General features: G+C 43.5%; 1 protein-coding gene across 1 annotated transcript; it reads left to right on the top strand.

Moving 5' to 3' along the window:
• Positions 1-316: 316 nt before the first annotated feature.
• kcnj5 (potassium inwardly rectifying channel subfamily J member 5) lies at positions 317-10,331 on the top strand. Its single transcript, XM_041940222.1, has 3 exons — positions 317-391; positions 2,849-3,722; positions 9,946-10,331. The coding sequence occupies exons 1-3, from the start codon at positions 329-331 to the stop codon at positions 10,329-10,331; spliced, it is 1,323 nt and encodes a 440-aa protein (XP_041796156.1). The 5' UTR covers positions 317-328.
• Positions 10,332-13,257: the final 2,926 nt, after the last annotated feature.

Below are 13,257 nucleotides of genomic sequence, written 5' to 3'. Positions count from 1 at the left end.
GAAAATAATGTGCCTGCAGGGTTGCACTATACATCAACACAGCATTGTTAGCGTGGACATAACGTATGTACTTTTCAAAGAGGTTGTGTAATTTCGATAGCGGAGGGTTGAAAGGTTGAAAGGCCTGATGGATAAACCTTGTACATGTTTGCAGGGCACTGTGGCTTTGACCTGCATTCTCTGGTGTATTGGTTCATTTCAGTAAAGGTGATCAATCAACCGAAGCTCGCTGTGCTGCCGCAAACACCAACAAATATCTGCGTTTTAACGCCTAAATTTAATGGACCATTTTACCTCATGTCTTTCAGGTGTTGAGCTTCAGCTGAGGATGGCAGGAGATTCTCGAGTCCTCATGGACCACAACATGGAGATAGGAGTCACACCTGCACAGGTAAGCCGCACAGCCACTGCTGGTCAAACACTGTGCTGATCAGTGCAGTCTTTCCACAGCTTGGAGAGAAAGTGGAAGACACGAGAGAGAGGATGTGAAGGAACATTTTGATGGTGGAGGCTCGGGAGAGCTCAAAAAGGGGATGGAGAAGATGTAGAGAGATGGGAATGATGAGTTGGGAGAGAGCTACGTGTGTGAGAAAGAAATACCAGACGTCTTTCAAGAAAGGTGGGAATGAGGGGGATGAAAGGGCTGCAGTAGATATGCTGTAGGCCTACTTTATAGATTAAATAAACAGTGCAGATTATGGATCGAGCCCCACAAACCTGTTTTTCTAGCTCTGATAAATATATACTTCAGTTCCCAAAATTCAGCGGAGATAAGGAAAAGGCACTCTACTCACTGCCATGACAGATGGTGGAGTTGCACCAGTTATCTGTCCTGATTACCTGACTGATTTGGACGTGTACTTTCCATCCAAGTGCAGCCAGAGAGGCTAAATGGGAGAAAACACCCACCACTTACTACTGCCACACAAACAGAACTAATTAATTTGTTTATTGACCATCAACCCCACTGACTGTATTGACTACAAAGATTGGACAGCGCTGCTTTGACAGCTTCATCTATCACTCAATTAACCCTGTCTCAAAGTGTGGAAATGAAGGGGGGCATTTAGACCCCCTTTCATTTAAAAGCTCCAGAGTGGTGAATAACAACAATTCAAGGAAACAACTGATGTCTTACAGACACGCCGGTCTGACTGTGTCCTGAATCTATGTTTGACCCAATATCCCTGACTGCAGCTGGTAATAAGGGAGCCCGCTGACATTTGGCGAGTGCATCGTCATCAAGCCGCTAATTGCGATGCCGGTCAATAAGCATTGTCTTTCAATTCCTCTTTGTCAAAATGTTTCTTAAACGGGGATCACTTCACATCAATATCTGAAAACTCAATACAGTACGTGCAGGCCTGGCTGGAAGTGCATGTACAGGGCAGCAGTGAAGGAGCAGCTGACGCCTCACGGAAAGCATCCTGAATAAAGCCGTCTGACACACTCTATTATCCCGGCTCTGCACCCGACGCCACTGCAGGGATATTGGAGTGCCTTAGATTATGCAGTGATTGTCAAACTGGGGGGCAATATTTTATGATTTATATAGATATACCAGTGTCGGTACGTTTCACTGGTATATTTTATTGTTTATTGTTTAGTATATTTTATTGTCTTAGTATATTTTCATTTCTGGTATATTTTTAATCACATTTACGAATATTTTTATTGCATGTTGGTGTATTTTATTCTAGTATCTTAATTTTATTTTAGAATCTTTCTTATCTTTCTTGTTATCTTGTTTCTAACATGGGGTTGCAATGCAAATTTCATTGACATGTCATGCTCAATGACAATAAAGAAATCTCAAATCTTGAATCTAGAGAAACTGCTATGGTGCTGACCTTTATTTCACTACCATTACACAGGATCTTTATTTAAAGTCGCCTCCCCTATCAATGTCAGTGATTGATAAGAAATAGCAGGGTGGAGGGGGCGTGAGCTTGTTTCACCTTCTGAACAGTTTGAGAACCATTGCTATAGGAAGATGGATCACAGGTGTCTGATTAGCAGAGTGAGAGTCAGAGGACACAGGAGCTGTTTTTCTTTTTTTATCCTCAACACAATGCATTTCAGTTGTGAAGTGAGATTGTAAAGTGTCAGTGTGTCAGCATGTCCTTGGTCTGTTTGGAAGGTACCTTACAACTCCGCCCGCCTGTATCTGCGTCTTTCTGTCTGTATGTGTGTGTGAATGTGCACAGAATGGTTTGATATATATACACTATTAGAATCCTGCATGTACTCAGTATGAGTAAATGGTCCTAGATAAGTGCAATGTGTGTCCCCAGGCATATGCCAGAGGATGCCGTAAGGCTCTGTTGGGGAAGGATGGAGGATCTGTTCCTATCCAGGCCTGCCAATGTCCCAGAGGGTGCGAGGGGAGGGAACACAGGGGACAGGGAGGGAGGCAGGGCACAGCTGTGGGGCCAGATCGCCTCGCTGGAGCTGAGCCAATATAGACAAAGACCTGGGCGTCCTCGTGCTCTTGTCATGTCCTTACCCTCTCTTCCTCTCTCTCCCTGTGTATATGTGCATTGACCGACAGCCACAATGTCACTGTGGAGAAGCGCAGAGCAGTGACTTTGTAATGCCTCTTAATTTTATTTGTCTCTCGGCCAGCGGCGCAGAGCAGCGTGGATGTATGAAGGCCGAAAGAAAATCTCATTAAAGAGGTTAACACCTACATCCACGAACTCAATGTAGCTGACGAGAAAATATCAATGCAAATAAATCGTTGCTGTAAAGTACACCCATGTGGAGAAAAACTTAAATTGCTACTGTTTTCTCTCCCTCTCTCTTCCTCTCTCTGCTCCTTCCTCCCTTCACTTTGCCTCTCTCTCAGGTGAAGAAGCTTCCTAAACATTTGCGGGAGGCTCAGATCTCGACAGAGCGAACCCACTTGATTTCAGACCCGGCGAAGAAGCCGCGTCAGCGATACGTGCAGAAGGACGGCAAGTGCAACGTTCATCACGGAAACGTGCAAGAGACCTACCGTTACCTCAGTGACCTGTTCACTACGCTGGTGGACCTACGCTGGCGTCTTAGTCTCTTCATTTTCACCTTGGTCTACGTCGTCAACTGGCTTTTCTTTGGCTTCCTGTGGTGGCTGATAGCGCTTATCCGTGGGGATCTGGTGCATGCTGATGAGGAGGGCTGGACCCCCTGTGTGGAGAACCTCAACAGTTTTGTCTCAGCTTTCCTCTTCTCCATTGAAACAGAGACCACCATTGGGTACGGTTATCGTGTAATTACGGAAAAATGCCCTGAAGGTATCATACTGCTTTTGGTGCAGGCCATCTTGGGCTCCATTGTTAATGCCATGATGGTGGGCTGCATGTTTGTCAAGATCTCACAGCCAAAGAACCGCGCCGAGACCCTCATGTTCTCGCACAATGCCGTCATATCGGTGCGGGACAACAAGATGTGCCTGATGTTTCGGGTCGGGGACCTGAGGAACTCTCACATCGTGGAGGCATCGATCAGAGCAAAGCTGATCCGCTCGCAGCAGACCAAGGAGGGGGAGTTCATCCCACTCAACCAGACTGACATCAACATCGGCTTCGACACGGGAGACGACCGGCTGTTCCTGGTGTCGCCGCTCATCATCTCTCACGAGATCAATGAGAAGAGCCCCTTCTGGGAGATGACACTGGCTCAAATGGAGAAGGAGGAGTTTGAGATCGTGGTTATCCTTGAGGGCATGGTGGAGGCCACAGGTATGACGGGGGGTGATTAAGGGTAGGGGCAAACAGAGGGGGACAGGTGGAGTGGGAGGACGTATGGATAATGGATAGATGGAGCGAGAGAGACAGAGATTGATGAAATGTGGGATGCTGGAAGTGAATTGAGTGGGAAGGGTGGGAAGATGGATAAATGGATGGAGAGACAGAAGAGGCTCACACGGAGAGATGCATTGCTTAAAGCGGGGGAGGGGCAGGAGCGAGTATCTGAAAGTGCTGCAGTTTGCAGAAGATAATACAGGGAGACCAACATCAGAGAGAGACTAACAGATAATCAACTCTCTATATAATATGAAACATTTCAGTTTTGCACAGGTTTTAATGAAAACGTAACATTTTAATGATTTCACAACAGCCGACAAATGATTTTTGAGGAAGGTGTCTCTGTCATTAATCCTACAGCTGCAAATCATTTCTACACATTTCCAAGCATGTGTTGCTTCAGCTGACGCAGGTGATCGGAAGCTCACCAAGCGACAGCCGCCTTGAAAACGGCCTCTGTTCTCTCTGCAGCCCACATTTCCACTGTTGCTACGTCAAGGATGTGGCTTTGATATTGTTTATTTCAAAATGAATGAAGTGTAGCTACCCACACTGCTGGCGTGTGTTTTGGGTAAAGGCCAAGCCGACTCCAAAAGTGCCCCAGGCTGGTCACATTTATGGGGCAGACGTGGCCAGGTGTTTCAGTAAAGTTCCACAAAAGTCCCGTTTCCAGCACGAGACTGTTGGCGGGGCTGCAGGTGGAAAAGCGCAGCGTCTTCAGCTCAGCAGTTAAAGTCAGACAACAGCACATCGCGATGTCCACGTGTCACACGAGAAACGCTTAAATGATGATATTCAAAGAGAGTATTTTGTCATTTTTGAAAAGAGCATCAATCCCCCTGCCACTCATAGTTAGAATGTAATGAAGACAGGAGCCTTGTCAGCATGACGGCCAACAGCAAGCTGTTAATTTGCTGTGCCAACGTGTTTTCTGTGGGGCACTGGCTAAATCAAGCATTGTTTATATGCCTGAGCTGCATTGTTTACTGGCCTTTGTTCAAAGACTAATTATAATACACTCATTGTGAATTCAATGCATTATACATGTTACTAATTTACTTTATTGGTTATCATCATACTTTGCATCAGTAAATAAGACACAGTGGTTGATTAGTCTCGTGCACACAATTGTCTTTTCAGAAACTCAAACCGCCGAGCTCCCTAATGCGATCAGGCATGGCTTTGCATGCATCTGAACATTTCTGCTCCATTTATTTTTTTTATTTTTTTATTTATTTCACCCCCCCCACACAAAGCACCACTAGTCATCATGGTTCCTGCTCACGCTGCTGGATACTTGACTCAGGCATTAAATCACCTCTCGCTTCACCGGAAGAGACCGTGGCGTCATGCAGGAGTTCTGCCGTCACTGCCCTTGACCGCGAGGCACTAATCTGAGCAGCCACTAGCCCTACTGTACTTCCTCCCCATGTTTACGTTAATGAGACTTGTTAAACAGGTCACGTGGGTGTAAGAAGCCGAATTAAATCATAGCTCAGGTTGCAGTATTTTGCACTTGCCACACACAGTGAAGTCAGGATGCTACAAAAAAAACCAAACAATGTGCAAAAAGTACTTCTGGTTGAAGATAATCACGTTTTTAATTGAGCTACAAGGCTACCAACACTTCTAGCTGAAGAAGCACCCTCGCTAGCTATTTTAAAAGTGATGACTCTGCTGTCAGTGTCGCTGTTTATCAATGAATGGATGGCCGAATGCTGTGGTCTGCAAAAAATGCTCTTTTTTTCTGATCCAAGGGGGAAGCATTTTAATATTTAAAAAAAATCCCATGAGTAATGCCAGGGGAGAGATAAGATAAGTACAAACAGCATTTACTTTTTTTCACAGTTGGAAAAGGAACATTTATGGCTCATATCAAGCAAGAAATGATCTCATAATCTCTATCAAATTTAGGAAGATTAAAAACCAGCATGAGTTCTTCCATTGAGCGCGCAGGCTTTATATACCATCGAGTAAAAACTCACTATTAAGCAAAATATGTACTACACCACACATTGGATGCTGTCACAGAGTGTGGAAGTGACAGATAAGTGGGTGGTGAAATGGCTTCATTCTCTCTTTAATGGCTGGCCATCGCTTGTTCTCTCCCTTGACATCCGGTGGTTTTAGGCATGATCGTGAGTAATCGCTAACAGCTAACAGTTACAGAATGTCACAACACTATGAAAGTATGCAATTAAAGCTCATATACATAATGAAGTGTCGAGAAACTGCGTATAAAATCATGTTTATATATCTGAAGCTCAAAATCAAGCTAACCTCGCGAACTGATGCATTTCTATGTTTGGAATAGCCGATTTAAATGACCCCACTACCATCATCCGTGCTGGAGTTGGAGCGTGGAACGTCATTTCACTTATCGAGCTGCTGCAGGGTGGCAATGTGCACAAAGCTATTTTAGCTCTCATGGAAAGCAAGAAATAGTTTTATTTTTCTCTCACATTTAATTTCAAATCCATCTGAACGTTTTATTTGATTACTAGTTTCCTCAAATTTGCCCTTGATCACTTCCTCCTTCTATTCAAAGCCTTTATGAAAGCACAATTTTCAAGTACAAATAGAAGAATTGGAAATAACAGAATAATGGATTTATTGATGAGCGCAGGTAGTGCTCGGTGGCTCGGTTTATGCTATCATGAAAAATAATTTTTTAACATTAGTAACCATCCAAACTATCAAGAGTGGTAAGACATTTATTAGACTGAAAAAATATTCTTAATCTATGGGGGCTTCAGGAGCACTCAGACTGAATTCTCTGTTATCACCACTGTCTACAAAGAGCTGAGGGGTCCCTGGACTCCAGACCTTTATGTACCCTGTTTGTACATATTGTTCTGTTAAGTTAGCAATCGAACATTTCTTTGGCTCTAAACAAAAAGTGACTTAAATGCAGTTTATTCTAACGTTTCTGGTAATAGTTCTGCTGTGCCGACGGCCCAGCCATGTGCGTCGCTGTTGCCGACAACAAACCTTGTTTTCATTGTTGAAGTGTCTCTGAAGATAACAGGTTTAAGGCTGCTTTGTTTCCTTTACTGTAAATAGTTTGTGCATGTAAAATAAGGCCAGCTATATTCCATTGCAGAAAGCATCCTGCATCAATATCGTTGCTGTGTCTGAGATCGTCTGCAGCTGTGTTTATTTTTATTTTACACTTTCCAGGAAAAGCAGGAAACAGACACATGTAGCAGGGCCACAAAGTAGTTTTCAGACTGGTTTCTAGCAGTGGTTTGTCCGCTATACTCTCGGCTATCTGGGCCAACAGGAGGGCTTAGTTACCAGTATGCATACAGAGCAAACAGTGTTAGAAATATTGACATGGAAATATTTCATTTCAGCACCGATAATGCTGGGAAGAGAAGCGATGCGCTGTAACTGCTGATCGTGTGTTTTCAGAACAACAGGCCTTGGGAGCAGTGGGCTTTTGTTTTCGAGATAAGAGGCCGTCGGACAAATGAGCTTTCAGTCCCATGGGGCATGTTTCAGACTCTTCAGGTTTCAGAGTAGCGGGCCGTCAGAAAAATGAGCAGTTCCCTGTTTATGTGCTCGTCTGAAGACACGTGCTTTCAAATTCAGAGCGTCAAGTTTTATTTTCATTCAATTTCGCCCGAAAATCACACAAGCAGACGGGGTTGGATAATTCTGTGCCTTTTTTATTGTAATGGCTCATCTGTCGAATCTTGAAACCCATCAACACATCACAGCACAAGTGTCTCGTGCACACACAGCACCCTGCAGCAGACTTTTTCGGCGAAATGTATAACACGTAAAAACACAGGTGTTTTTACAAAAGACAGGAGAAGAAAAAGCCAATTCACTGTTCTGGAGCCAAGAGGAGCAGAAGAAAGCAGAGGAGAGAGGGACGCATTGTCATAAAATATTTGCTACTGTTGATAGTGAAAAATCCAAAGTATGTCTTCAGCTGCAAATAGTCTGTTGTATCCGAAAACTGTGTGTATGCGACAGATTGGGTGGGAGGGGGGTGCTGTACTTATTTGTTCAGATTTGTGAACTGGTTCAGACTCTTGAAAGGGCTGCTCATGTTGATCTAATCCCTCAGGAAGCAACTCCTATCAAAATGTATTTTCATAATCACGACAATCAACACTAAACAAATGCATCAGCAAAACGCTGTGGCAGTGAAGAGCTCGGTAGACAACTAGAAGCACTGAGTCAAAAGCAGCTGGGCTCTTAAAATCTGAGAAAACCTTAAAAAAAATGGCAAAATTGGATGCAACATCTTTTGAATGCTAATAGGACAAGATACTGATAGATCTTCACAACACAGCTGAATGGATCTGAACTCCAAAGTATTAGCTAAACTAAGAATTTAAAACCAACACATCAAACAATATGTCAACATCCTCAGCAGACACTATAGAAAATCCTTCTCATTGGGACTGAAAGACGCTATATTGCCTTTGATTATCTCGTCACGGAAATAACAAACATTTCACAAGTTAAATGTGGAAACTAGGCCACTCGTATCCAGAGGGAGAGCTGAAGAAAAGGTGTAAAAGCCCCTCCCCTCACCGTGACATCAGACACCATATCAGTTTGGCATCTACATCTATTTTAGAGCACATGCTTGATGTTATTAGTGATAATGCATCTACAGAGAAGCAGAACATTATGTAACACCGCAGCTGCTTGAGCGAAACATACAGTATATGGTAATCGAATTTAAAGTGATACTCCACCCTAGACTGTATTAAAGAAGTGGATGTAGCCGCCGTGACGTCACTATACTGTTTAGAACCCTTCAGTTCGGCGTTTTGGTTGTCGCCATCTTGTTTTGTTTTGTTTTTTTTGGAGTCAGAAGTGACCATATATGATCAAGAAAGTGAAGCTGGGGGAGGATACGCCTCTATTCTGAGGCGTATCCTCCAGGTCGCCGTGGTAGCGACAGGTCAATCACAAGGTGGCCATGCAAGAGATAGAAAGATAAGCAGCATAAACGCATTTGCAAATGTTTACTGAGGTAATAAATCAAGTGAGAAGTAGGGTCATTTTCTCATAATCAGGCTTCTTCCTGCAAGCAGTGAAGTCGCCCCCTGCTGGCCTTTAGAAAGAATGCAGGTTTACAACATCAGCATTGGCTTCACTTTTGTTTAGACCTGGAGGCTACACCCACTTCTTTTATACAGCCTATGTACTCCCCCCAAAATCGTTGCGTATCAAACACTCACTTCATGTAGGCGTGAAAGGTGACTGTAAAAAGTTGCATCTGTTGTAAGCTTATGGCTAATTTAAGCGCTAAAAGTCTTAGTAGCCAAACACGGTACAACTGTGTGAAAAGCAGCGAGAGCGAAATGGAAAACAGCAGCCAGGTGTTTCCTCCACGAGCTGAAAGCACTAAATGGCATTACACATTGTTATAAATATTTATTTCAGGCATTAATAATGCTAATGTTGAATCCACAAGAGAGATGAGAATGGCTAGCTTGCTAAACGCTAATGATGCTAAGCCTAGGATTCATAACTCGCAGTAACAGTCTTATTTGTGAATAATTGTGTGATTTGCATGTGTAATTTATTCCCTATTTGAGTTCTTTTCACAGTAATTGAATGTATTGTGTTTGTATTGTAACTTTCTGCAGCTCGGCGCCCTCTGCGACACCTTTTCCATTGAGCTGTGACACTGTCACACCTGTGTAACACCTAAAGACCAACACTTTTCCTGAAAATAGATACAAAAATCATATTTGACCAGCAAATGCATTTGCAAGACTTTTTTATAAGTTGCTTATTGTCAAAAAGACACCTCAGATTGACACTTTTACAGCTGTGTGTACATACAGCACAAATCTTATGAGTCACAGAGCTGATATTTCTATTTCTTTTGATAAGCGTTTCTAACATTACTGCTTTCACAATGGCGATGTTTAGAGGAAACGCAGGTGCAGCTCTTGGCCCTTTCTGTGTGAAGTTGCTGTGAAATCATGAATAATTTACTCATGTTGTCTCTCTTTCTCCTTACACCTCTTTCCATCTCTGTGTGTGTGTGTTTGTCTGCCTGCTCTGTTTGTGCGTGCGCGCTTGCTTCTCTCCATACCTTGTGCACGTGCGCCATTTATTGATTTTGTGTGCGTGTTCGCGTGCATGTGGACACACACACGCCTCTCCACACCTGTGACAGGGATGACGTGTCAGGCGCGGAGCTCCTACCTGGACACAGAGGTGCTTTGGGGCCACCGCTTCACACCGGTTCTCTCCCTGGAGAAGGGCTTCTACGAGGTAGACTACAACAACTTCCATGATGTCTACGAGACCAACACCCCCACCTGCAGCGCCAAGGAGCTAGCTGCTAAGCTACGGGAGGGGCCACTATTGCCTCAGCTCTCGCTCCTCAGCCCGGAGCCCAAAATGCATACTTTTGACACCCTGAACCGCATGTCCAAACCGGACCCACTCAGCCGGGATGAGGACATGGAGGAGAGGGATTCAGGGGGTGACAGAGGAGAGACCAATGGCTCAGCTGCTGCTTTGGAGGAGCCGCCCCTCGCTGATGGACTGCCTGACTGACTGTGACTGTGACTCAGCTGAAAACCCAGGACAGACTGGACAAGAGGACAGGACAGTGTAATGCTTCATTTAGCCAATGGCCAGCTTGTTCCATTGCAATGCTTGGAGATACAAGATACCCGTCTCCAGCCCCCAACTCATGCAATACTCCTCTACTAGAGTGTCAATCTATAGCATAGATTGGTTTTGTAGACACGTAAGTACACATACACAGACACACACGTACAATATCTATATCTACACTTAAAGGTTGGTGGTTCAGATTGTCTTTTTATAATATAATATAATGACCACTTACTGCTATAACAGCTCAAGTTGTATAATGTAAACTTGAGCTGAAACTGGTAGCCATGACAAGAGTACCATGGGCTTATTATGGATACTCCAATATTCTCATTTTAGAGTGTGTTGATTCAGCTTCATTTGATTAGAGTACAAGTCTCATAACTCAGCTAATGTGTCTGACAGCAGCTTCTGCGTGGTAATGGAACCTTGTTATTGATTTTTTTTTTAAATGTGGGGGCTTATTGTTTCATTTCTCTGTCAGTGTTGTTATTACTCTGTGTCAGAAACCCAGTTCACCTAGGAGGAAGTGTATAAGGCTTCTAGTTAGCGTAGACAAGAGAAGACGTAGGAAATAGTTCTGTAAAAGGCAACGTGTACTGGCCACCACTATCCGGTTTTCTTTCCTCATGGTCGTACTGTCGTTAATAATCTCACTGCGTGTGTCCGGTTGTCTCCCCAACGTACGGGGGAGCCTCGACCCAAAAGAAACCAGCTAGTATACCTCATTTTCTATTCATTTTCAGGGTTTGAAATTAACAATAACACCTGGGCAAATGCTGGTAAAAGCTGTACAGTATATGTCACTGACTTCCTGACAGGTGAAAGATTTAATTCCCCTCTCCACAGCGGCGACTAAAACATTAATTCCAAGTCCTTTTCTTGGTACGGAAAGCACAATTTCCCATGAGGCGACTCCACGCTGGCCTAACCTCCCACCTAGCCACCGCCACTGGCCGATGCATGTCAGTCCTACCTAAAAGTGACATTCAAGTGTAGATTCAAACATTTATATGAAACATTTACGCTCAGCTGCTATTTGAAATGTTCTTGATTTTTCTACACACACACATGAATATTTCAAACGCTCCGCAAGCAAAATGAAATACTCCATGTATCCTTTTATGTTTGTTTTGTTTTGGTTTTAAACATTTAAAAGATATTCAACCTTGGTATTTTTCAGCTACAAAAAAAAGAAAAAAAAAGAAAAAAAAAAGAAACGTCTTGTGATGATAGGAGCAGGTTTTCTGTCTCAGCTCATGAGTTTCAGTATCTGGCCAGTCCATCACCTGCATTACTTGCCTTCTTGTAATTATTTCCACTGAACCTTCAGCTTCCGCCCTTTGGTTTGAATCCGTCTTTGTCCACGCACACTTGTTTCACTCTGCACTTTGGCCCCGTTCCACAAACCGCCCCTTGGGCCTCTTGCTTGATATAGTTTATGGCCCTTGTGACTACTGTTTTGGCCGACACTTGTCCTGTGAGGGCCATGGCCCACGGTTTTTGTTTTTATTTCAACTTTTCTTTGAAAGGACACATGTCAGAGCTTGCATGCATGAATCAACCCCTATGCGTCCCATTGCTGAGTAAGTTTAATACAGTAAGAAATACAGGGTATTTTCTAGGCATGCAAATTATGAGATTTCTACAATATATTATCAGATGATGTATTAATATTCAATTATCATTTGTTGGAAGAAAATGAGATTCCTGATACTTTAAAATCTCCCACTCCCCAATTTAATGTTAAATTGTTTTTTTTACAGATGCTTGTCCAATCAATGTATTTATTTTCACTGTGACATTTGAGCATCTTACTATGTATTCCATTTGCAAAACGATACGTTTGTCATTGGAGAGAGAGCGAGAGAGATCATCTTTCATTGCTGGAATGTCATCTGTTTTCTGTGTGTTCACATGGGAATAAACATAATATGGCCGAAAGAACAACATGTTCCTGTTAGATGATGTGTGCACGCATGAGCGAGCGTACGAGAGCGTGTGAGTGTGTAGTTATTTTGCACAGAACTTTGCGGCTCGGGATCGGAAAGTGCCTCAAATTAGCACGTGTGACGCTGCACTGCATCACCTGCAGTGGGGCAAAAGCCAGATTTAACTGATGGCTCTAAGTAGAAATTACACACAAGATACCTGAAAACTGGATTAGTTCTGTAACCAATGATGAGGAGAAGACTGAAACAACCTTTAATTATCAGCACAGAGCAATCTTGTCTTGCACTGAGGCTCGAGGCAGAAATTGCTTCATGCATGCTAGGGGAATACATATGAGGGATAACATCGAGAACTTTGTCGCTCCCTTCCCACGTCTAAATTTGAATTCATTAATTCAAATTGTACAGGAGCAAAGTCTGGATATATCTCAGTATTAACCCAAACCTCGCCTGTGCAACACCATGAAATCTAACAGTAGTCGTCCAAGCCTATAAAGGCAAATAACTAACTTCTCATGGATTAACATGACTGTGCCTGCTGGAGTCCTCAGACACCTAAACAGCATCCCTGCATCAGCCTCGTGTGTTAGGAGACCGCAAGCACACAAACACGAGCACACACACACACACACAGGAAGACACAATCACAGAAAACAGCTGGCAGACTGATTAAGGCCACCGCAGCTATTAACTAGTCACAGAGAAAACACTGCAGAAGTCACAGGGGTAATCACATTTACCCAGCGTCTACGGAGTACAAGCAGTCAGAAAATGAAACATGATGTTACATTTGGTGGCCTGCGTGTCATAGAAATTCACTGAATCACAGCAATGTGCTGTCAAGGCTATTCTTGTCCAAGCTATTAAATTTGGGAGCCGGATCGTCAGCAAGCTGACAGTCCCTGATTCAA

Source organism: Chelmon rostratus, chromosome 7, assembly GCF_017976325.1.
Source record: "Chelmon rostratus isolate fCheRos1 chromosome 7, fCheRos1.pri, whole genome shotgun sequence".
In the NCBI taxonomy this organism is placed as follows: domain Eukaryota; kingdom Metazoa; phylum Chordata; class Actinopteri; order Chaetodontiformes; family Chaetodontidae; genus Chelmon; species Chelmon rostratus.
Note: the sequence above shows the minus strand (reverse complement) of the source record. Positions and strands in the feature narration are given on the sequence as shown.

Bases quoted from the DNA above. Each gene is read 5' to 3' on its own strand.
- kcnj5 (XM_041940222.1), top strand. From the start codon at position 329: ATGGCAGGAGATTCTCGAGTCCTCATGGACCACAACATGGAGATAGGA. The intron at 392-2,848 runs GTAAGCCGCACA...CCTCTCTCTCAG, and splicing joins TAGGAGTCACACCTGCACAG to GTGAAGAAGCTTCCTAAACA. The intron at 3,723-9,945 runs GTATGACGGGGG...CACCTGTGACAG, and splicing joins GGGCATGGTGGAGGCCACAG to GGATGACGTGTCAGGCGCGG.